The sequence below is a fragment of the Giraffa tippelskirchi genome, chromosome 1, assembly GCF_054371585.1.
Source record: "Giraffa tippelskirchi isolate mGirTip1 chromosome 1, T2T-mGirTip1v1.2.pri, whole genome shotgun sequence".
Lineage (NCBI taxonomy): Eukaryota > Metazoa > Chordata > Mammalia > Artiodactyla > Giraffidae > Giraffa > Giraffa tippelskirchi.
Window position 1 is genome coordinate 219,550,982 of NC_137275.1, and position 25,646 is coordinate 219,576,627.

At 47.8% G+C, this 25,646-nt stretch overlaps 1 protein-coding gene across 3 annotated transcripts in view; it reads left to right on the forward strand.

Moving 5' to 3' along the window:
• Positions 1 to 25,646, forward strand: part of PAPPA (pappalysin 1) — a 557,592-nt gene that overhangs the window by 301,650 nt on the left and 230,296 nt on the right. Inside the window, exon 1 of one of the 3 annotated variants that reach the window (XM_081575782.1) lies at positions 1,008 to 1,431. The exons of the other annotated variants lie outside the window; for them this stretch is intronic. Coding sequence (XP_081431908.1) covers positions 1,008 to 1,431 — 424 coding nt within the window. Of the gene's footprint in view, positions 1 to 1,007; positions 1,432 to 25,646 lie in introns of those variants that run through there. 3 annotated transcript variants of the gene reach the window in all.

Sequence of the window (25,646 nt, forward strand, 5' to 3'; positions counted from 1 at the left end):
ACAAAAAAAAAAAAATCTGAGAATCAAGTTTCAAGACTCTTTATGTGCTATAGGGAAGGATGAGGTTGACCAGCAAAGTGCAAAGGGGATCCTGAGAGAAGAGAGATTTTTCTCCCCGCCAGGAGGGAAAAAAAATAAAAATAAAAAGGTGGGAGGGAGGGAGTGAAAGAGGGGGGAAAAAAGCAAGCAAAACAAAACAAAAACAGGAATGTGTGTTTTGAGCAGGAATGAGGAGAGCTGGGAGGACCATAAGGGGGTGTGTACAGAATTTCATTAAATTGTTACTTTAAGATTGTCTTCTTAAAAAAAAAAAAAAAAGGAGGGGGTGGAGAAGCGGAGCGAAGGAGGCAAACGGGAAGGTGGAGGACGGCTGGGTAGCTCGGCCTCTCCAAACTGATTGATTAGTCATGATCCCCGCAGTTTTAACTAGGACTCATTCAATTGGGAAGGTGGAGCGCTCGGGAGCAGATTAGCATACGCTTGTTTACTCATCTTCTGAGGGATTTTTCCCCCCTCTTTCCTTTCATTTTGTGAAGAAGGAGGGAGGGGAGGGGGGACTGGGTGGGGGGGGAGAAGGGGGCTGTGGCTTGTGTTATAAAGGACGCAAAAAATAAATAAATTAGAGCATCTTTTGGGGGGAGGGAATTCAGCGGATCAGTGTCTTAGAGGAGCTTTTTTTTTAAGAGCGAGAAATCATATAAAATAAAATAAAATAAAACAAGGAGGAAGGCAACCAGCTGTTAGAGGGGGAATAAGGCAGATAAAGGAGCGGAGAGAGAAATTAATTGCCAACCAGGAGGAGTTGGGCTGTATTTTTTCAAAGGTGGGGGGAGTGGAGCGCACACCTTGAGGAGGAAAGCGAGAAAGAAAAGAAAAAAGCAAGTGGAAGGGGGGGCTCGCCCAAGAAGGGTGAAGAAGCGAAGAAAGTCGAGGCGCCGAGGCTCCTAAAGCTGGCAGCTCCGGGCGGCGGTGCAGGGGCGAAGGGGGGGCGGGGGGGACCGTCGGACATGCGGCTCTGGAGTTGGGTGCTGCGCCTGGGGCTGCTGAGCGCCGCGCTGGGCTGCGGGCTGGCCGAGCGCCCCCGCCGGGCCCGGAGAGACCCGCGGGCCGGCCGCCCCCCGCGCCCCGCCGCCGGCCCGGCCACCTGCGCCACCCGGGCGGCCCGTGGCCGCCGCGCCTCGCCGCCGCCGCCGCCGCCGCCGCCGCCGCCGGGCGGTGCCTGGGAAGCCGTGCGCGTCCCCCGGCGGCGGCAGCAGCGGGAGGCAAGGGGCGCCGCGGAGGAGCCGAGCCCGCCGAGCCGGGCGCTCTATTTCAGCGGGCGAGGCGAGCAGCTGCGCCTGCGAGCCGACCTCGAGCTGCCCCGGGACGCGTTCACGCTGCAAGTGTGGCTGCGAGCAGAGGGGGGCCAGAGCTCTCCGGCGGTGATCACAGGTAGGCGAGGGCGCCCGGGCGGGCGCTGCACCGGCCCCGCGGCCTCAGGGGCGCGCGGGTGCCTGGGCGCGGGTGGCGGGATGGTCGGGGGGCTGGAGGGTGTGTCTGTGCAGGAGCCGCCGCTCAGCTGGCGGCTCGGAGGCTCCGGGACAAGCCCCGAGCCTCACTTTGCCCCATCTGCGGAATGGGCGCTCTCGGAAGGTGTCTCTGCCTCGCCCCTCGGGAAGAACGCAGGGAGCGCTCTCGGCCACCCCGGACCGCAGTTGGTGAGGGCTGGTCCCGGGGAGCCTTGTGCACGTGAATCGTGTTTTGGATGGTCAGATGGACTGTCTCTGTTCGGGAAGGAGGGGAGGATGACCCAGTTGGTATCCATGTGAATAGAGGCTAGGGACCATTGATTTCTTTGGCTTTTTAATGGAGATGACCCCCCACCCCCCAACCCACCTCCGCTTTACTTAGCCCGGTTACCCTGAAAGCCTACAAGGTTGTTGTGATCCTCAGGACTTAAAAGTACTTGAAGTGCCCCAAAGTTGCTCTGTACTTTCTGCCTGCCTCTGGGATTAACCCCCTACCCCCAGCCACCCACAGACACGCACACACACTGCCGTCCCGTGTTCTTGCTTTCCAAGCCCCTTGCCTGTCATTCGGAGCTGGGGTGAGACTTTCCTCATGCACACCCAGCCAGTCTTCCCGGGACTAGGCTGCGAAACGGGGCGCTTTTCTCATTTGGGACTTTTACAAGACCGTAATGAATTTAGGTTCCCCTCCTCACACCCTCCCCTTTCCATAGCAAAACCCATAATGAAACCAGACACTTGGCGAGCGTTGCAAACCTTAGAAATCCTCCAGCATCCATCCCCCCCCCCTTAATGAATCGGTGGCAATGCCTTTAATAAAACTGGGGGGCGGAAAGGGGGGGGGTTGCGGCGCTGGAGGAGAGGAGGAAAGTTTTGCCTCTTCTGGCTGGGAGATTCCCTCCCTGAACAAACAGTCTTGCCCCGTCCTCGGACGTCTCAGAGTAAGAGTAGGGGTTCCCCCATCGCTGCAGCCAGGAAACGTGCTGGAGGCGTTTTGCGATCCCACCCCCTTACACACACTTTCTTAGAAGGGAGAGCTCTGAGTTCTCCGGGCAGTCCGGCTCCTTTCTGTCGTGGCGTGGACCTTCTCAAATGGTGCTAACTCTGCCCTATTTACATCAAGCCCATTTCGGGGACCCAAACTCTGCTGCCTTGCTAAGGAAGCATATACCCGCCAAGCTCCGCTCTCCGGCTACCAAACCCCAAACCGAGAGCTACAAAGTGACTTTCCCCCATGCCTGACGTCATCACATGCTATTTTTTTCTTTTTCTTTCTGCTTTTTTTTGCGTCTCAGGAAGGAGAGGGAAACTGAGCTCATTCAGTTTTAGCCCCCAAGCCCCAATCAGCCAGAGGGGGTAATAATGTAGAGCAGAGAAGAGACGGTACTCATAATAGTAATGATGCTTATAATTCAGGGCTGTGGTATGTTTACTTCTCTTTCTGAACACAGGAAAAACACAGAGCCTGCTACTTGGAGATTTTTTTTTTAATGAGTAGATCTGATTTTTCCTAGTCTATACCTGTGGTACAGGGGTTTGGAAACCTTCTCCTCCAGAGCAGGGAGCCCAGGGTTATAGAGGTATCATCAATGAAAAGGTAGTAAATGCATTTTTTCAAAACAAACAAACAAAAACATATAGCACCTGAGATACCACAGGAGCCTGCTTTATAAATGTCTGTAATTCAGACAAGGAACCCCCTCTTGACACACACACACTCTCTTGAGCACTCATTCACTCTCTCACACAAAGATTGTGCAGTAAAATACTTTAATTGGATGGGGGACGTTAGGTTATTATTGCTTGTATAAAATGCCTGGTCCATTTTATGTGTGGAAATAACATTCCTCTCAAAACGAGAAAGAAAAAAAAAAAAAAGAAAAGTCACTGCTGCCGTGTAGCCCCAGAAAGCTCGGAGCTTTTCTCCCGAGGATTCTGGTGGATTTTTTTTTCCCCTCCCCTAGTTGAGTCTGAGCCAGATTTGACGGTGTGTAAACACCTGGCCTTGAGCCAGAAAAGAGTCATTCTGCATATCCTCCACACGATACAGGCTGTGGGACTGAAAAGAACCTGCTTCTCCTTGAATTAAAACGCAAACAAACAGAGGTTCTTTGCAGAAGCACTTTTGCAGCTCCTTCCTCCGTGTCAGTTCAGACTGGGAGAGGCAGGGCCGGCTGAGGTGGGCAATTTGGACGAGGGTGCCAAGCCACGTCCTCCCGCGGTGACCTCGGGTGCCCGGTTTGCCACCTGACCTCTGCTGGCGCTCTCTGGCGGGGCGTCGCCACTTTCCTAGGAATCCCTGGTCACCTATCTTGAGAGAGCAGGCATCTCCCAGCAGGGACCTCACTGCTATTTCAGGCAGAGGGTTGCTGCCTCGCTGTCAGGCCAGGCTGCCTTACATCACTCTTTGCTGCAGGATTCAATTGGGTTTCGTAAAGGTCTAATTTTATGGTGCTGTTAACCGGGTCTGTCGTCTGGCAGAGGCAGGCCTTGCCGCTGCTGGGAGGCGGGCCGTGCTCCCAGATCTGCCTGGGATGCTATTTCTACCCCGGTTCAAACTTCACTGACACCAGTTCAGACAGGCACTCAGAGAGGCAGAGAAGAGTGAAGGAGCAGTTTGCTTCTGAAGCTCAGAAAACATGTCTTTTATTTTTTCCAAAAGGGAAGTGGGTGGGGGGGAATATATATATATATATATATATATATATACACACACACACATACATACAAACACATATCTATACATATGTGTGTGTGTGTGTGTCAGTTGCTCAGTTGTGTCCAACTCTTTGCAACCCCATGGACTGTAGCCCGCCAGGCTCCTCTGTCCTTGGGATTTCCCAGGCAAGAGTACCGGAGTGGGTTGCCATGCCCTCCTCCAGGGGATCTTCCCAACCCAGGGATTGAACCTGGGTCTCTCACATTGCAGGCAGATTCTTTATCATCTGATCCACCAGGGAAGCCCACATATATATGTGTGTGAGTATTAATAAAAATGAAAAGGCTTATGCAGGCAAAAGCAAAGCTAAAGTTAGAAAGTGCCTGTGTGCAGGAGTCTCTGAACGGCCCACCCACGGTGGATGGTCCGAGGGTTGAAGAGTCCTTTAAGGCTGTTGTGAAAAGGGTCCTCAGAGGTCTCCCAGGGCAGATCTTGTCTCTTTGGCCAAACAGGGAGACAGACGCAGCCAGGGGAGGGGTCCCCAGTGGCAGGAACTAGGATTTGAGCTGGGCATCTCCACTCCCAGGCCTTACCCACTACCCTGCTGAGAAAAGCTGTCTGAGAAACACTGTCACTTCCCACCCCTCACAGACCCACCACCCAGGCACTCGGGGCCTGGCAGTTGGGGTTCCCTTTCAAGTCTGGGGGTGAGGGGGGCTTATTGACACATCCTTTTGCCTTTATGGCGTACCAGGCCAGATCCAGACCCCTGCCCCTCATTCCCACCTGCCCTCCCCCGCAGTACCTCTCCAGTTTATCAGAAAGAGAAAGAAGGGGAAGAAAAAGAAAACAAGACTCAATTTGCTCCAAGGAGCAGAGGCCCCGAGCAGCAGTTAATCTTGTTAAAGTTTCTCTGACCTGCTAGATAAGTGACATGTGGACCCCACAAGTACGGCTACCTCCTCCCGCCCCCATCCCATAGTGACCCAGAATCCCTGCTCACAAGGAGGAAAGGATTTACCTGAATCCCCTCCAGCACCTCCTCCTGCCATGGTTCTTTCCTTTGTTCTAAATGTTGGACTATTGAGTTGACAGGCTACTGAGAAGAGACTTCTATTTCCTCCCTTCTGCAGCCCGCACTTCCCACAACCCACTCAAGCCCAAAAAAGCCTTGGCTTTATGGACTGCGGACACTTAGTGGCAAGAAGGAAAGTAACTCTTCCTGGGTGCCTCCACGGTGCCAGGCGCTGAGCTGGGTGCTTGCCTTGTGTCTGCGAGTTTCACCCTCACAACCCCCCTGCAAGGTAGACATTGTCACCTCTGTTTTCCAGATGAGGAAACAAAGTCTCAGGGGGTGGAAGCTACTTAGTCCCAAGTGGACAGAGCCCGGCTGTGACCTTGAGCTGTAAGTGTCCGTTGCTCCTTCAACAGTCCTTTTGGAGGGAGAAGCAATGACCCCCCTTTACTTCTCTAGACCCGCTGCAGACCACTCCTTTCTGCCCCACTGTGTGCTAACTGTATTCCTGCAGATGAAATGGGATAAAACGTGAATCCAAATCTCCTTGGAACTCTGGATGTGACTCGCATATCTGGGTTTCTTTTCTTTTCCCATCAAACTCTCTCTCAGACAGATGGGGTTTGGAATTTCTGTTGCCAATGACTTACTGTCTGATTTGAGTCAGGTCATTTTGTCTTTCTGTCCCTTTGGCTTCCTCTTCTGTAAAATGGGCATAATGGTGTCAGAATAATGCAGGGGAATAAGCGGGCAGAAAGTACCTGGCACAGAACCAGCTCGTATTGGGGACGTAGTCAATGGCAGTGAGTGGTAGCTGGATTTTGTACGTAACCCTCTTGCCTTTCCTAATTCGCCTTCAGCCCGTGTACGCCTTGTTTGGGCTTCCCCGCTGGAGTGGCTGGGGAGTCTGTCTAGAGTAGACAGTGTGTCTTGGGGAACAGTTGGGCCCCTTCAGATCCTTCCATGCACTTTGATTTCCTCTTTTTTGGCCTACTTGGATGACTCCTTGGTGATAAGGGCCAGAGGAGGGCCACCACCACAGGACCAGTGAATAGGAAAGCCAGTTAGTACCCAGGGGGAGAATACACCCTCAGGAACAGAAGCCAGATGGTGTATCCCAGTCACAGCTCTGTGGTCACATGCCTCTTGCTCCTTCCCCAGCCGCCCCCTGACTTTCACGTTGCCCCAGTCAGCACTTCATGTGGACAGATCGGGTGATGGAGGCTGCATCACCCTCGCCCCACTACACAAAGGAAGGCAAACTGGAGGCTAAGAGGTGGAGGGCTCAGGAATGTGGGTTTTGCATGGCCAGCCAGGCATGGACTGGGTCCAGCAGCCCATGGAGGAACAGGGAGACTGAGGACCAGTGTCACACAGGGCTGAGAACTAAACTGTGTCCATAAACTACCCTTCTCGAGGTGGTCTGGGAGATGCTTTGGTTGAGTCACTCCCATCTCGTAGTGCGGAAATCACCAGCTTTTAAAACCTCCTGCTGCCCAGCTGCCTCCCAGGGATTCAGAGGTCGACAGTCTGGGACTGGCCTGGGCAGCAGTGTTTTTCGAAACCTTCTCAGGTGATGTGGAAGGACCACCAGCAGGAAGAACCACTGATCCTGTTTGATGCCTCCCTGCTCTGCAGGTGGAGAAACTGAGGCCTCAGGTAGGGGGTAGAGAGTAGCACTTCCTGCTTACCCAGCAGAGCTTTTAGAGAAGTTCAGCTGTTCCAGTTCTGAGTTGCCATCAGAAGGGACCCCCTTTCCATTTCCAATTCCACTTTGGTTCCTCGGGGCAGGGTGTGTGTGTATGTGTGTGTGTGTGCACACGTGTGGACACACACCGACATTCCATTTTTCCAAAGCTGGTCCTGTATGTGAAGCCACATTCTCACCTTCTGGTACCTCCTTTAAAGTGCAAACACTCCTAAAAGGGGATAATACGTGGAGTTCCATGCATCTGAGTTCAAATGGATCTCTCACCATGCTTGAGCAGTGAGGTGTATTTTTTTCTGAGGAATAAGAGGTGGAAAGGAGGGAAGGAACCCCAGCTGGAAGGCGTCCCCCACTTTGCCTAGGGCCAGTCCTTCCTGAAAGAAGGCACGTGTTCCTATCATCTCAAACCCCCTCACCTTTCCATCACTCTGAAACCAGCACTGGCTGCAGGGTGTCTTGGATGAGAGACAAGACCCCCAAGGACCCCAGGTAGGAGGACTCCCTATACAAGCAGCCTGAGCCTCATCTACCTATGGCTCGTCCAGGGCTTAAGAATTCAGTAAGTGCCTGCTTCTCCCCCCACCTGCTGCCCCTTCTCTGGAATTTAATATCCTTTCCCTCAGTGTCTCTTTTATCTTTTTTTCTTGCCGTGCTGAGGACTCTGCTTTGTGCCTTGATGCACTTACTGGAAACGCTCAACTCAGACCTGACTTGTGGGTCTTGGCCCTTTAGCTCCTTTGAAAACCTGGAACTGAGAGCCAGGAACTCTGGACTCAAGTCCTGGCTTGGCCTCCTCTGAGCTGTGTGACCTGGAGCCTCTGGGGAGAGAGTTGCAGGTGTGGTTACAGTCAATACCCCATCTCACAGGTTGTCACGAGATCCGGGTGAGACAATGGCAGGAGAAGCTCTTGGCTGAGATCAGAACCCAGTCCATAGGTCCACACTGGTTGGAGGATCCAGAAAGTGAGAGATGTGAGTGCTTTGTAAAATCCACGTTGTTCCTGGAAAGGCACCTTTATCATCATTCTTCACACTGCAAACAATAAACAGTGACCGAGTTAGCAAACCTTTGCCTGTGTGTGACCTCACTGGAGTCCTTTGATGTTGGAACTTAACAGGTCTGCCTCACTTGCTGTGTGACCTAGACAACTTAACTGCTCCTCTCTGTGCCCCAGTGTTCTCCACGTGCGTAGTGGGGGATAGCGATGAAATAGGGGCTTTCAAACTGTGCCCCACAATCTTAGGAATGCCCTGGGGAGAGGTGATGGAGAAGAAAATGGCAACCCACTCCAGTATTCTTGCCTAGAGAATCCCTTGGACAGAGGAGCCTGGTGGGCTGCTGTCCAGGGGGTCGCACAGAGTCAGACACGACTGAAGAGACTTAGCATGAATGCATGCATTGGAGAAGGAAATGGCAACCCACTCCAGTGTTCTTGCCTGGAGAATCCCAGGGACAGAAGAGTCTGGTGGGCTGCCGCCTATGTGGTCGACTGAAGTGACTTAGCAGCAGCAGCAGCAGGGGAGAGGTGAAGGGAAGCAAAGCGCTCTGCTTCCTGCACCTTCCCTTCCCCTATACTGCCTGAATTGTGTGATTCTACAAGATTTCCTTTGAAGGACTGTGCGAGTTTCTCAGTGACAGAATTCAAGTGGACACAGACTGACATTGTTAACTTTGTTAGTCATGATGCCGGTATTGTGATTATATATTTTTAAAGATCTTATTCTGTTAGAAATGTGTACTGAAGTATTTATGGGTAAAATGACGTTATGTCTATTTTGTTTGTTTAAAGTATTCCGGAAAAAAAAAAACTAGGATGTTGGGGGGAAGAGGGGTAGATGAAAGAAGATTGGCAGCGTGATGATCACTGACGCCAGGTGAGAGAAAACAACGGGCTTCAATACGGTTTTTGTCTGTCCTCCTGTGCCTGATTGAAGAATTCCGTCATGAAAAGTTTAAAAGAGTCGGAGAGCCACAGGAGGAGCTGAAGTCTTAGATCCCTGTGTGATCTAAGCTGACAGGTTTCCAACTGCATTTCAGCAACTTGGAGCGGGTTAGGGACTCTCCCAAGGTCAGACAGAGAGTAACTGAAAGTCAGGGTGCAGTCCAGGCCGCAGACACCGGGAGCTCCCTTGGCCCTTCTTCCTGTGCACCTGCGAACCCAGGTCCTGGAGAGCTTGAGAGGAAGACAAGAGACAGGAGGGTCAAGTCAGAGGGGCAGGTGGAGCCTTGCAGAGCAATTAGAAATGTCCCTGAGGGCATTGCTTGCTGTATGGAACCATCTCCAGTATTGGGAAGCATTTTACATCCTTGGTTTTGTGCATAAGAATCCCCTAGAATTTCCTAATCATGATGACCACCCAAAACACACTGCGACCATTCACACACAGGCACACACATACACACTCATCCACCTACCCCTATCTCTTTTTTATTTTTGGCTCCTTCTTGCTCTGCATCTCCCATTGCCCTGGAAGCCTTCTAGAACCTTCTAGAGCCTCGTGGGGATGGAGGAGGAGGATAAACTATAGTTGACTAAGAAAGAGCTGACACCCTCAGGAAATGGAGGGGCAGGAAGGAGCATATGTTTACTAAGGACGTATTTTGTAATGATTGATGGTAGAACTCGAGTCAGGTTGCCTGAGTTTGATTTGCTGATTCTCCCACCTGCCAGTTGTGTGACCTGGGGCAAGTTACTTACTATCACCGAGCATCACTTTTCCCCTCTGTGAAATGCGGATAATACTGGCTCCTACTTCATAGGGTTTTTTTGAAGATTAACTGGGCCTCCATGTGGAAAATGCTTAGTAACGGAATCTAGACCATGGGTAAGCACCCAGTAAACGTTAACTCATATGGGTTTTGTGTGTGTCCGGCCCTTGATACACGTTAATTCTAATTCTCTCAATAACTCTATAAATTAGACATGTTTATCTCCTTTGGCAGAGCTAGGAATTGCCTTTCCCTCCCTCCCCATTCAGGAAAGGCTTGTTCCTGTCATCTTAACATAAAACAAAAACTTTAATGAAAGACAAACAGAATAAACACTTTATTATTTCCTATCACAGAAGCAGTATGGGCTCATTGTAGAGAATCTAAGGACAGATTAAAAACAAGGAACGAAGTAAGATATGTCCATCCCTGCCTAAGTATTCAACAAGTATTTAGTGAGTTTCTTCTACATTCCAGGTACAGTTTTAGGCTGTCAGTACAAAGCAAGGACCAGAAGAAAATATCTCTGACCTCAGAGAGTTTATATTCCGGAGTCAGGGGTGGGAAGTGAAAGGAAGAGGAGGCAGAAGATGAATGAGTGAGGAAATTCACCTCATCGTGTTGGGCGAATGTTTATGAACACAGACAAAATAGGAAAAGGGAGTTGCATGGGGCTGGGGTGGCTGCTGCTGCTGCTGCTAAGTCGCTTTAGTTGTGTCCAACTCTGCGACCCCATAGACGGCAGCCCACCAGGCTCCCCCTTCCCTGGGATTCTCCAGGCAAGAACACTGGAGTGGGTTGCCATTTCCTTCTCCAATGCATGAAAGTGAAAAGTGAAAGTGAAGTCGTTCAGTCGTGTCTGACTCTTAGCGACCCCATGGACTGCAGCCTATCACGCTCCTCCGTCCATGGGATTCTCCAGGCAAGAGTGCTGGAGTAGGGTGCCATTGCCTTCTCCATGGGGTGGCAGGAATAGGATTTAAATAGGGCAGTGAGGGAGGCAGTGATGAGAAGTCACTCTGGACCAGAGCAGAGCGGGGTTGGCTGGAGGAGGCTGTGAGGTTTGGAGAAGGAAGTGCAGGGGACTAAGGGCAGGAGGGTGGTTAGGGGGCTGGGGGGTGGTGGTCATGTCCAGAACAGTGCAGTCCTCAGCTCACTGTGTGACTTGGGGTAACTCACTTTCCTTGTTGGGGCCCATTGTCCTCATCTGAACGGTGGGGATAAGGAGGAGCTCATCCTTATCTGTCTTTGCCCTGGAGGCCCGTCCAGCAGAGGTCCCCTGGGACCCCGTGATCCTCATCAGGACGGTCCTGAGACAGAACTGCAGTGTTGGCAGTAGTCCCAGTGCTCTTCCCTTTGGAGTGTGGCTTCCTCCACTAGGTGGTGCTTGCGTCCCTCAGGGACTAAGTCTGCTTCTCTTTCCCAGCTACACGCATCCTGGAAAAAGGGCATGGCGCCCCTTCTGGCTAAGGTACCATTGACCGACCCCAACTTAGAATGTGGCTCTTTCATGGACATACATGCTTTAATGTCTCCTCAAAAAGCCTCCTATCCACAAGCAGAGTACCAGTGGGTCGAATTTCCATCAAAGACTGACTGAAGACATTATGTAGGGAATATTGGTACTTCCCAAGAGCTGGAAGCCATCACATTAATAATATTGCTAATAATAGCTGCCATAAATATTTTTTTAAAAACTCGCTAAGTGACCTTTTCAGTGATCACATCTTGGCTTATGGCTAGAATACTCAGGTTTCATAATTTCTTACTGTACTAAAGCCATTCCAGGCAAGTTACTGGACACTGGCATAGACCACTGGCCTTTTAGTCATGCTTATCATTTTAATCACATCACTTGATGATTAAAATACTAGAACTCTGGATTCTGTAGCCATCTGTTAGTCTATTTTCCTTCTGGGAATCCCCAGCACTGTCATCCCCAGATTTTTCTTCCAACAAGAGAAAGAAAATGTTTTCCAGTATTACTTGTCACAAACCCAGGGACCATGGAAGAGAAGGAGAGATGACCCTGTTTCTGTTTTGGAAAACCTGAGACGGTCCCAGGTTCCAGTCCATTTGGAGGAAACAGAGACGGAAACTCTAGGAGGTGCGGGATCACAGCTTAGGATCTAAGTACGTGGGTTGTTGTTTAGTTGTTAAGTCATGTCCAACTCTTTTCGTGACCCATGGACTGTAGCCCACCAGGCTCCTCTGTTCATGGGATTTCCCAGGTAAGACTACGGGAGTGGATTGCCATTTCCTTCTCCAGGGGATCTTCTCTACCCAGGGATAGAATCTGCATCTCCTGCATTGGATGTAGCTTCTTTACCACTGAGTCACCTGGGAGGCCAAAGTATGTGGGTAGAGGGAGCATATAACTTGTTATAGATCCCTGATCTACTATTTTGCCTTTAAGAGACTGGTGGTCTAACCTGTACCTACCACCTTTGTAGTCAAGAAGCTATTCCTGCATCTGTCCCACATCCATTTCTTCTTAATTCGTTTTGCTCTATAAGCAAGAAATACAGCTGAGCAGAATGTGACCAGATATGTTTGTAAAGGGGGGTTTATTTCCCCCAATGAAATTGGAGATCTTTTGGCTACAGAGGCTATAAGAGTTCAGAGAAAGAGCTGATAACAGACCAACCAGGAACAAGACGGGATGGCCTTGCTCTGAGATGCACAGTACACATAAAATGTAAGAAAGGAAGGCGTCCTCTACTCTGGTGAAGAGACATTCTCGTTAAGTGCAGAGAACCAAGGTGTGTGAGAGTCAGCATCAGAACCATTTATTCCCAGGATGAGAAACCAAGGGGTGGTGAAAAAAGTGACTTGTCCAAACCAGTGACCATTCAGGGTAAGATCATCTGTCTTCTGAGTCTTAGGCCAGGGCTAGGTATGCTTCCCTCCTTGCTTTGCATCCTTCCCTATCCAAGTACCATCTCTGTGCTGAGAAGCATCATTTATCTCCAGATTCTGCTGGACTCTGGACTCACAGATCCAGCTGTCTATTGAAAATGTCAGCCTGCATTTCAAACTCAACATGTCCAAAGCTGAATCCTCTTTCCTCCAAAATTCCTTCTGTCCTCATCTAGTGTCACCTGCCCTAGATATGTCACCCACCATATTTATCCTGTCTGTCCTGCCTTCTTAACATGTTTATAGCCAACCTTCCCCTTTCTTAGCTTAGGCTTTCTTCATCTCTTGCTTTGACTCTTTCCTTAGTATTATAAGTGCTCACTTCTCTGAGCCTCAACTCCAACACCTCCTTCAACCTGTCCTTCAGCTTTCCACAGTCAAATCTTTCTAAAATGCAAATCTGCCTCTACTGCCTCTAGCTAGAGGCCCTTCAATAGCACTGCAATTATTTACAGTCCCCCAGATAAATGCCATAGGCTTTTCCCCATCATTTTCTTTACTTGATGAACCTTCTAGAACCGCCTAGATCCTTGACGTACCTTTCTATCCCCACATAGAAATGTTGCAGGCACCATGTTGCAGAACACTTAAGCCTCTAGAGGATTCTGCTCAATGTTCCTCTCTTCTGGGAAACCCTTTCTGACTCTTCCCCAAATACCGCTTGTTTCCCCACCTCTCTTATCCATCTGTCTCTATACCCTCTGCACACATTTATCAAAACACTTGGAATTCTTTATCATGTTTTATCCTGTGCAAATTAGGGGTCCTCTCAGCTTCTCCACTGCCTAGCCGAGCGCCTCACTTATAAAGGAAATACAGAGATTTTTGTTTAATGAATGCATGAGTGGATAAAGGAACCAGCTACTTATCTAATGATTCTGGGAGAAAGAGCTTGCGAACCTCAGGCATGTTGCATTACGTAACCAAAGCACATGACCTGGCCCGTGCGTCACACTCAGAAACATTACACAGTGGTTAATTCCATTTCCCCTTGAGCAAAGAAGTCAGAAGGGAAAAGATATCTGGCCTTCCCAAACACGAGGTGGGGGAGGGACAGTGTAGTCAACGCCTCCTCACCTCACATCTCGGCCTTCCTAATCCAAGTCACTGTCTAACCTTGGTCTTTCCCTCTCTGTCCTTCGCCCGTTTGGGAGCATTTGTTTTGTGTGTGCACTGCAGCACGTGATCCCAAGGTTTGCTTTCCTCTCGGGTTTCCGCCCTGGTCCCGCTTCACAGGTTCTTTTCGGGCCTCGAGTGTCCTAGCTGTCATATCTGTTGCCTGGGTTTTCCTCCTTTGTGACTGGCGGGCCTCCCATCGGCTAGCCTTGATCTTGTGAGCCCTTGGGGTGACCTTGGGGTCTGGAATCCTCTATCCGCTGTTTATATACCCTTGAGGGAAAACACGCATTCTCAGCAGTAATAACAGTAATAAAAGCAGCCAGCTTATAATGAGAACTTACTGTGTGCTGGCCCTGCGCCGAGGGCTGCAAGTCGGACCCTCAGAGTTTGGTTTAGAAAGTGACATGACTTGCTGAAGGCCTCACGGCTTAAGGGTAGTGGAACTGGAGCTGAGGCCAGTTTAATTTTCTCTCTATCCAAAGGCCTAGTGCATTGCTTGGAATACAGTAACTGTTCAGTAAATGTTCATATGTTTGAATGCTAAATAGATGGCTGGCTGGCTGGATAAGGGTACCCCCGGTGGCTAATACAAACATCTAGAGACTGTAGGACAAAAGGGAAGGAATGGAGGAAGAGAGAGATGGAAGAAAAATTGGACTGAACATTATACGACTTTAAAGAGATTGGCTAAGAAATCTCTTTGTTGCTCAGAATATATTTTATTTGCCGGTAACTTTTGAACAAAAAGGCCATTTACGTCCACCAGAGCATTTCCCACTTTTACATAGTCTACCAGGAGATAATATACTTTCAAAGAGTCTCTCTGCCAAACATGTTTCTGGATTCCTCGTTTGGGAATCAGACTTCCCTGATAGCTCAGCTGGTAAAGAATCCATGTGCAATGTAGGAGACCCTGATTCAATTCCTGCGTCAGGAAGATCTTCTGGAGAAGGGATAGGCTACCCACTCCAGTATTCTGGCCTGGAGAATTCCATGGACTGTAGTCCATGGGGTCGCAAAGAATTAGACATGACTGAGCGATCTTCACTTTGGGGAATCAGGACCTGAGAAATGTTCCCCCAGGAATATGCTCAGCAGAGATACCCTGTCACCATCTGAGGAGGGACCTGATACATTCAGAGCCAGTTTGGGCCCGATGTAGGTGGTATGCTGTGAGAACCAAGGGTTCTGAGCAGAAGAATGACTCTGGAGTAACAAGGCTGGTTTGTTATATGCTCTCATTGGAGCTGATTAAGCCTCTGTAGAGAGCCAGTAGTGAGTTCTCAGGATTACTCCTTTACAGAAGAGCCCCACTGGGCTGATTAGGGCTGATCTGCTAGCAACAAACATGATATCTTGTTCTTCTCTTTCCCAAGACAATAGAGTATATGCTTCATAAAATCTGCTCAGTTTTTAGATGAAGAAACTGAGATCTAGGCAAGTTAACTTGTTAGACTGAGTTGAGTGAGGTTAAGCAGCAAAGTGGTAGCAAAATTGAAACTAGAACTTGGATCTCTTGACTCCCAAATCAGCGCTTTTTCCACCGGACCACTTTGATTTCCTTTACAGTGTCAGATGGTGGATACATCTGTGGGTTCACGTTAGTGAGCTTACTAGAAATTTCCTCCAGCTGTTTATTAACTTAAGTATTTCTCACATGCCAAACCTCTGTCCTAGACATTCTGCAAAGTTGAATAGGAAATGGCAGTCTATTTAGAGAGGTAAGCTTTCCTTCTTTTCTCCCTTCCTTCCATCCAGGGCACAGTTCCATCCCTTGGGGAACTCCCAGTCCTAGTGGCGGAAGCAGACTGGTAAACAGCTACATGACATCATGGTAACTGCTACAACTAAGCAATTAATAGAGTCCTGGAAAAGCTCAGAAGCAGAAAAACTGTGTTGTTGCACATCCATGTTTGTTATGGGGGCTAGAAAGTACTCTGAGATTTTGGAGGCTAAAAGAGGACCCTTCCCCCTAGAAGGGTTGGGGGTTCATGAAGTAGTTGGCATGCCTGTGGGATATGAGACTTGCCCTGCATAAGGATGTATACCATGCATGACATTTTAAATGTCGAACTGTAAGTCAAAGTAGAACAATAAACACTTTTTGAGTCATGTCTCCACTAAGGACATTGACCTAGAGTAGCTTTTAGGAATATGACACTAGGAAATGATTGGACAATTCAGTCTATCACCACCCGAGTCAAACCCAACAGCTCCTTATTGGGTTTATCACGCTGTTGCAATGCCTTCGTACTTGTCTTGCTCCACTTGTTTCCAGGCTCCATATGAGCAGAGACCATTCCTGTCTTTATCTCTGCTTTATCCCTACCTGTCACACAGCACCAGCCATGCCGGTGGCGCTCAGTCAACTTTGTGAAATGAACTGGAGATGGCTCCAAATAAGGGAGAAAAGAGGGCAGCTGAAAGGAAAGGTGCTTTGAGAGATGATCATGAGCCTTCAGAAGGGCCAGGCAACGAGAGCAAACGTGTTTATGAATGACAGCCATCCGACACGGCTCTGGTTTCTCTGAGCTGACCCAGTCCCCGTATAGGATCCTGCCACCTTTCCCCTGTTACTAAGCCTTTTTTCTTTCTGTTGAGCCCGTGTATCATCCTATTGGCTTTAAGTCCTTTTCCCCCTGGCTTTCTCTCAGTCTCTCCTATCCCATCCCTGGAGAGAGCTGCTAAAGAACCAGCTGCAACGGTGAGGATGTGCCCTTGCTCTTCCTGCAACCCTCACCTGTGCCCTGGAGACCTCCCAGAGGGTGTGAGCACAGAGTGAGGGCAAGAAGCATGCCTGCCATCTCAGCACACCTTCTCAGGGCTGGCACATGGCTGGGGTTCGGCAGATACGTGAATGCATTTCTGGATGCATGAATGCTGTAAATTTGCAACACGTCTGGTCTGGTCTCTTCAGTTCACAGGTGGAGAGAATCTGATATCTGGAGGAGGCAGGAAAATGATTCCAAGTTCCACTCCAACTCAGGGACAGAGAAGGACAAGAGTCCAGTCCTCCTGACCATTGGTCTATCTGGTCATATTTTTCAGGGATTTGAGCCCAGCTCACTTGAACTTGGTCATAGAGATTTTAGATCATTGACTCCTATAGTTGGATAGGACTCAAGCTATCCTTTTATAGCTGGGAAATCTAAAGTCCCAAGAGTGGGAGAGGTTATCCCACACACCAGGGCTTCCCCCAAAACCCTTTATGCGTCTCCATAGAGTCAATAAAAATGTAGTATGTGCCCAATACTCTTAGAGGTGCAACGCTGAAAGACAGAGCAGGTCCCTGCCCTCATGGACTTAGTATTCTTGTGAGGAGAGAAAGACCATACACAGGAAATCAGTTGTAAGGGTTTATATAGTGACAAGCAGTAAAAGTGAATGCTATGGAGAATGACTGAAGTAGAAGGACATCAGTGTAGGTGGCCAAACTGAAGCTTGAATGACAGATGAGGAGGAACAAGCCATATGAAAAGACAAATAGAGTTCCAGAGAGAGAAAGAAAGAGACAGAAGAGCTAGCGCATAGACCATGAGGCAGGACAAAGAAGATTTAGCAGGTTGAAGAAGCAGATAGTCAAGCCATTACAAGTCCTGTGTTTCTGAAGCTAAAGGTAGCCCAGGTTGTGGAATGTGGATTTTGATCTAGATGAACTAGAAAGTTATCAGAGTTTCAACCAAGGAAGTTACAAGGTCTGGTGTTTGTTTTCCAAAGATCAGTTTGACCTCTGTGTGGAAAATGAATCATATGAGACCAAGAGTAGAGTCTCAATTATACCATTGTCATGGTGTGAACTGACTGTTGATGTTATTGCTTAGTTAATTGTTTACTTATGACTTAATATTTTGGTGAATATCATTACCACTTATTTCCTTGCTAATACCATTACCAACTAAAATACCTGAATAGCACTAATATTTTAAACCAATAAGGGGAAAAGGGGTTCCATGCACTTTGCTCTAAGAGGACTTGAAGACACTTGTCCTCAAGACATTTTCTGTAGAAATTTGAGACTGTGCACATTTTTCTGGAGAGCGGGTTGAAAGTTTTCATCACTTTCTAAAAGGGGTCTATGGCCCCCAAATGATGACTTAAATGCCTAAAAGAAGGAGACAGAAGAGGTCATTTCCTGAAGCCTGGTCCCAGCTCTCAAATCTGAACACTCTAGGAGATCTGTGAAAATGAGAATGTTGATGCTGAGTTGTCATATCAGACTGAGGAATTGCACTTTCCTTCATCTGTACTCTTGTTGGAGTAAATAGAATTGGGGACTTTTTTTCCCTCTGAGGAGAAGTTCGTTTATTCCTTAGAAATATAATCGACAACTTTGTTTATTCAAACTCTGTTCTCTGAGTTTCTCTGAGTTTTAAACTAGGCAAGTTCACTTCCAAAGTGGCCTGAGGTGGTCCTTATCGTAATTATTCACTGTGGACTTTACCCAGGAATCTGTGAATCCAAATATCCATCTACTCTTCCATCCATCCAAGCATCACCCAACATCCACCCACCTACCCTCCTTCCCTCCTTCTCACCCTCCCTTCATCCCTCCTCCATACATTGATCTTTCTACCCTTCCATCAGTCCATTTCTTCACCAATCTGTCCTTCCATCCATGTAGCCTATTTACCAAGCTCTCTGCTTCCCTGGTGACTCAGATAGTAAAGCACCTGCCTGCAATATGGGAGACCTGGGTTCGATCTCTGGGTTGGGAAGATCCCCAAGAGAAGGGAATGTCTACCCACTCCAGCATTCTTGCCTGGAGAATTCCATGGACAGAGGAGCCTGGAGGGCTATAGTCCATGGGGCCACGAAGAGTCAGACACGACTGAGTGGCTACCACTTTCACTGTTTTCACTTTTCTCATGCTAGAGCTAGGACAAGAGTTAGGAGACTCTGATTCTTGTCCTCACACCACTGTGAGTCCTTGAATAAAGTCTCCTGAGAAACCTCCACTGAACCCTTCACTTCTACTAGAGTACGGTTAGAAAAATCTCACTTCAGAAGTTGAAAACTACTTTGAAAAAAAATTCAAGTGCTCTTCCTGCTTAGTTACATAATTTTAAATATTCCCAGTAGTGCTCTGGATCTGGGTCTAGATGAATGGAGGCCCCTTTATCAACTCTAATATTTTAGATCAATAACGGCTTCTACCTTGGGTCAGCAGGTGGTGGGAACCCAATAGAGAATGTGAAATAAAGGCAGGGCTGGTGGGAAAAAGGCTGGCTGCATAAAGCGGGCAGAGAAGGGAGCTGATGGTCACTTAGCTTCTGGGACGGTCTTTTGCCCCCAAGCCCCGGTACAGAGATTCTGAGCCTTCGTGATCTGCGTGTGCGCCTGGACGTATGATGTAGGAGGAAGCCCTTGTGGTATGAGGTTGTTTCAGTTTCTGAAGCATTTTCGACGTGTACCTATCATATTCCCACTCACCTTGTAAAACAAGCATTTTCATTTAATACAGTGAGGTCTTTGTATTCTCAACAACAAGCACATGGTCCAAGGCTCGGACACAACCTGCCTTTCTCTTCAACACTCTCCGCTTCCCACCCCCACCAGACTCTGCCCGCCCTTACAAAGCCCAGCATCAGCAGAAATATCTGTTTACAAACAAGGGCTCCCAGAGAACAGTATCAGTAGCTCAAACAAACCTCTAGAGCACGCCCCCGACTCTGTCCTTGGAATCCCTGTGAACAGTGTGCGTCACTGGTAGCCGCTTTTGTGGAAGGCTTCCTGCCTTTCCATCTTTCCATCTATCTTCGTGTCTGGCTTCCTCTGTCTTCTTCCACTTATTCATTAAAACCATGAGGGTCCAGGACTGAAGAAGCAGTTGGATGTGGGCTTGGGATATCTGGAAAACAGAGCCCCGACAGGCAGTGGCTTGCGAGCAGTGACACAGACCCACACACATCCGGCTTGCCGTATCCTCTGAAGCAGAAGCTGATTGAAGGCAGATTATTAATTGAGTGGATGTAACAGTGACGTAGTGACCACGCAGCTCTAGATCATTTTTCTAGCATTATCAGCAGCCGAAGCGATTCTTTTGTTACTCTCTCAACTTGAGTCTACTGTAGCTCCCTATTACCTACACATGGTAAGGATAATAGCTAACATATTTAGCATGTAATATGTACCAGACGCTGTTCTGAGGACTTTGCGTGTATTAACTCTTTAATCTTCACAAGGACCCTCTGAAATAGATACTCTTACAATCCCAATATTCCAGATTGAGAGAGCTGAGGTATGGGAAAGTTAAGTGACTTTCCGAAGGTCAAGTACTATATAGAATTAGTCCCAGAGTTCACTACACCCCACTACAAACCCTCTAGGTCAGGCTAGAATTCCTTAGCATCACATTCAGCTTCCTCCTCAAGCATTATTTTCTACCATAACATTTCCTGTTCCTCATATCAGAGATCCTCAACCTCAGCACAGTGGAGATATTGGAAAGGGTGATTCTCTGTTGTGGATGTTTGTCCCAGGCGCTCTAGGATGTTTAGCAGCATCCCTGGCCTCTGCCCATAAGAAGCAGAAGCAGCCTCCCTTCCCTAGCCGCATTGATCAAAAATGTCTACAGGAACATTACCACATGTTCACTGGTTGAGAACAATTGTCTTACGTGGACTCGTCTGATGAAACAGAATTATCTGGCGTTCATAGAACACTATTCCCACCCTCAGGCCATTTCATGTTTTGAAATGTTTTTAATATATTGGAGTATAGTTGCTTTACAATGTTGTGTTAGTTTCTGCTGTATAGCAAAGTGGATCAGTTACACAGGTATCACCTCTTTTTTAAGTAGTAGATTCCCTTCCCACTGAGGTCACCACAGAGCACTGAGCAGAGTCCCCTGTGCTGTACAGTTGGTTCTTATTAGTCACCTATTGTCTACATAGGCCCTGGGTCAGGAGGATCCCCTGGAAAAGGGCATGGCAACCCACTCCAGTATTCTTCCCTGGAGAATCCCATGGACAGAGGAGCCTGACGGGCTATCGTCAATAGGGTCGCAAAGAGTCGGACCCGACTGAACGACTAACACTTTTACTTTTCACTTTACACATATTAGTGTTTATATGTCAATCCCAGTCTCCCAATTCATCCCACTCCCCCTCTCCCCCTTGGTATCCATAAATTCATTCTCTACATCTGTGTCTCTATTTCTGCTTTGCAAATAAGTTCATCTGTACCATTTCTCTAGGTTCCACGTATAAGCGATGTTATACTATCTGTTTTTCTCTTTCTGACTTACTTCACTCTGGCTGACAGTCTACAGGTTCTATCCACATCTCTGCAAATGGCACGGTTTTGCTCCTTTTATGCCTGAGTAGTATTCCACTGTATATATATATACACCATATCTTCTTTATCCACTCCTCTGTTAATGGACATTTAGGTTGCTTCTGTGCCCTGGCTATTGTAAATAGTGCTGCAATGAACATTTGGATGCATGGATCTTTTTGGATTATGGTTTTTTCCAGTATCTGCCCAGGAGTGGGACTGCAGGGTCATATGGTAGCTCTTTTTTTTAGTTTTTTAAGGAACTGCCATACTGTTCTCCATAGTGGTTGTACCAATTTACATTCCCACCAACAGTAGAGGAGGGTTCCCTTCTCTCCGCATCCTCTCTAGCATTTATTTTTTCACGTTTGGTTTCCCCTTTGACCTTGTAGGGTCCTTGGCCTTCTCCCCTCAGTCTTTTCTCTATTCCAGAGTCTTTGAGTTCCTCAACACCTTTTACAGCTAGAGAGGAAACACTAGCCTGTCTGGGTTATTGATCTGCTTGTTTTTATGCTGTTTTGTTTTAAAAAAAAATGGTCACCTATTTAAAAGTTTCTGTTTAAAATCCGCTACCGATTCCACAGGAGCTTGAGTTAAAAGCTCAGTTCATTCCGGCATTTGGCGATTGTATATTGGCTGTAACTTGTTTCAGGTCCCAGGCTAAGTACTCAGAGTATGAAGTCACAGGTGACACAACACCGCACCTCAAGAGTTTGTGTGACAGATGATCAGAGTTAGGGGGCGACTTAGAGGTTCGACTCTCCCCCCTCTCCTAGCTGAGTAAATGAGGGAACCAAGCCCCAGAAGGTAGATGATGTTTGATCAAGGTCAGCTAGAGAGCAAGCTCAAAGCTGAGCTAGATCATTCTCCACCTAGTGGAATGAAATTTAAATTCTGAAGTCCTAGTGAGCGATTAAATACTGCTTACCCATCTAGAATTTTAAAGAGTTCTTTTGAGTTGAGTCATAATTTATGATTTTTTAGTGGATATTTAAACAATAGAAAACTCATATCTGAAAAATATATCAGCGCTCTTTTCAAAATTTTTGCTTACATTCCATGTGTTTCATTATAAGTCTTTAAGGCTGAAGGGCTCGAGATTGCCCACAAGCACTGGACAGGGTGTCTGGAGAAAGCAGTCCTGGCTCTTTCAGCTCTGTGACTCTATCAGTAAGAGCATCATGAAATCCCTAGCTGATGATCCCTACCCTGATGGACTCTGTTTCTAAAAACCCACCAAAGAGTCCCTGCTGTCTGTGGAATAAACTTCAAATCTCTTCGCCTGATATTCACCACCCTGCACAATCTAGCTATGCCATTTCCCTCCAAGAGCTCCCTCAGTGCCATCAAAAGCAGGTGTCTTCTCCATCTCCAGAGTCACCTTCCAGTGACCACAGCTCTTGACTGCTGGAAAGCTGGTCTGCCCAGCCTCCCACCCCCTACGCCTCCTCTCCCACCAGATTCCTTGTGCAAGCTTCGTTCTCATGTCGTTGGTCCAAGGAAACTTCCCAGAGCCTTCTTGTTTGAATCGAGTGTTCCCTCCGCTGAGCTCTTTGGCTTACACCTCCACTAGAACTTACTCTATTATGCTTTATTTATTTACAATTAAAAACCCTCCTTTGTCCTCATGTGGTCAGTTTTCCTCTGACTGGCAGCGTAATTCAGAACTTAGGAACGTGAACCGTCAAGACTGATTGCCTGGGTTTGAATCCCGCCTCTGTCATTTGCCAGCGAATTACTCTGGCTTGGGCTTGTCTGAGGGTCAGTTCTCTCATCCATAAAATGGAGGTAACAGTGCTCGGATAACTGTGAAGGGAACCTGAGCTACTCCACACAAGGAGCCAAGCGCAGTGCCTGGCACGCGGCACGCACTTGGCAAACATCCAGTCTCATTGCGTCCCCTGCTTTGGAGCGTGATTCCAGATGCCCCCAGCTCAGCAAAGTGGGCGGGGCTTTGTGTCTGGCCACATCCCTTCCTTATCTCTGGTTGCCTTCTCACTTCCGATAAGGCTCACCCCTGGCTATGTGCACCAAGATGAGGTGACAGCAGGCTCGCCCCAGAGGAACTTTTGTTTCCAGAATGCAGCCCACACTGTCTAGGGTGTGTTTTCACATAACTTGTTGTGGGCCTCCATCAGTTAGGAAATTCACATCACTGGACTCGCCTGTGTGGGAATCCTCTCTATCCCTCCGAGCTCCCTGGATTGGCAGGCAGCAGGTGCTCAGTGCCTCCTTTGATGCTATTCTGTAGATGAAGACCTGTCTTCTTAGAGATGGACCCAAGGCCAACTCATCCATTAGCTGCAATTGACACAATGCCTGAGGTCCACAGCACTTTTATGCTTTGCTATGCTACGCTACGCTAAGTCGCTTCAGTCGTGTCCAACTCTGTGCGACCCCATGGACTGTAGCCTACCAGGCTCCTCCATCCATGAGATTTTCCAGGCAAGAGTACTGGAGTGGGGTGCCATTGCCTTCTCCGACAGCACTTTTAAGAGGCCCATAAAAATGGCTTAATATTTTTTAAATCAGAAGAAAAAAGCTAGTATAATAATACATATATGATAATGAAGCCACCCTTCATTATATATATTTAAATATGTAATATAAAGATTATATAAATTTTTATATACATACCCTTTATGCCCTTCATATGTATATATAAAGATTATATACATCTTTATACCGATGCAGTCATAAAATATAATTATATATATTTAGGGAGAAAGAAAAAGCCTTCAGGGTCCATGAAAGTCATGACGCCACCCTGGATGGAAGGAATTTGCACCAGATCAATAGGACCTTAGTGGCAAATCAGGGCACAAGTTCATGTCTCACCACTCCCAATTTAGAAATCTCCCTACATTTTAAGAAATGCCCCAGAAGCGATTTTACCGCAATCTTCTTTCAGAGATGAGAAAAGGAGGCCAGAGAAAGCACGATTTGCCTCAGGTCACACAACTTAGTCGCTCCGCAAACGGCTTTCCTGACCCCTTGTTGCTCTTTTCAGTATTTTACACAATCGACCTAGTGCCCACCAATGCCAACCTCCTATTCGATGGATAGACACTTGAGAGCCAAGAGGTAGAGGGGCTTACCCATTGTCACCAGAAGCCTGTCCTGTCTTCAAATCAGGACTCTTACTCCAGTACTACAGAGATGAGTCCAAACCTCAGAATCTTCCAGTTGAGTTTCTGCACAAGCATTGGGCATGTATTTCATTTGTTCATTCATTCATTCATTCACTTGCTCATTCATCTGTTCAACAAATGTTGATTGAGTACTTAGATCCTCAGCACCCTCTTAAGGTCCTAAATGCAGAGATATAAAGAGATGCATACTCTCTACCTTCTCAGAGCCTCATTTTCCCCATTTGTATGAATTGTGAACGTAACGTCTTAGAGAGTTCTGGGAGAAGTGAATGAAATAATTAAGGTCCTTTGTACATGTTAAACCTTCAAGGAGTCTTAAGAATGCTTCTTGTCTTGTTATCACTGACAGAGTGTATAATTAATATAAGGAAGAGTAAAACATTGAGTATATGAGAAAATAAATATTTAAGTAAAAGATAATTTCTGCTTATATTTAGCCATAGAGAACTTAAGGCATTGGCTAAGCATCTGGCTTTGGAATCAGAGAGCTGGCACCTGTTTGGGTTGTTGTGGGTCAGGTGACCTTTGCCCAGTCAATCCAACTCTGAGCTTGTTTCCTTACGCATAAACCAGGACCAAGAGAGCTTATCCCGTAGAGTAGGTATAGTAACTCAGTGAGATGATGCGCGTAAAGGTCTTGGTCTTGTACATGACACACCACAACGGTGGCTCTGCTTATTTCTCAGGAGGTTCCTGCGGCTTGGAGAGCCATTAGAACAAGTCAGAGTAATGATCCTAGGGATAATCCAAGGAGGCGGATGTGGTGATAATAGATTTTCCTAATTGCAATAAACTCTTATTGTATCTGTGTTGCCTTAACAGGACTGGCACTGGCATTGAGGAACAGCAGGTCTCTCAGCACAGGGTATATCTTCACACTTGAACGTCCAGCCGGGGCCTGATACAGTGAATGCCCGGCGACTATGTGTTGAATGAATTGGTGAATGGACAGATTAATAAATCAGAAAGGACTTGAGGATGTTGATTTGGGGAAAAGGAGAGCCAAGGATAACACAGGGAAAAGCCTCAGACATCTCTAGGGCTCCCTTGGGTAAAGCGTACTGAATAACTCTGTGGGTTCCTGCAGTCCAGATCCCGCACCACGGTGTGGAAAGGAAAGGGAAGCGATTTTGGCTCTCTCTGGGTGAGCACTGGGGCTTCCCAGGTGGTGCTAGTAGCAAAGAATCCACTTGCTAATGCACAAAATGAGGGTTTGATCCCTGGGTGGAGAAGACCCCCTGGAATAAGAAGTGGCAATCTGCTCCAGTATTCTTGCCTGGGAAATCCCGTAGACAGAGGGGCCTGGTGGGCTACAATCCATGGGGTTGAAGTAAGTCAGACATGACTGAGCAAACTGGTGAGCACTGAGAAACGCCCCAAGGTGCAAAGGCCTTGTTCTTCGGGGGCTCAGAAGTTGTCGGATTCTGGAAATACACAGTCACTTGTAGAGACGTACAGGCGATTCAGACAGCAGGTTGGGTGTTAAAGGTTGTTGAGTGATTGTTGAGGGAACCTCCAGTCCTGACTATGCCTGATTCTGTGAATGTGAAGGGTGGGCTTGGGGCTGCTATGAAGTGTGTG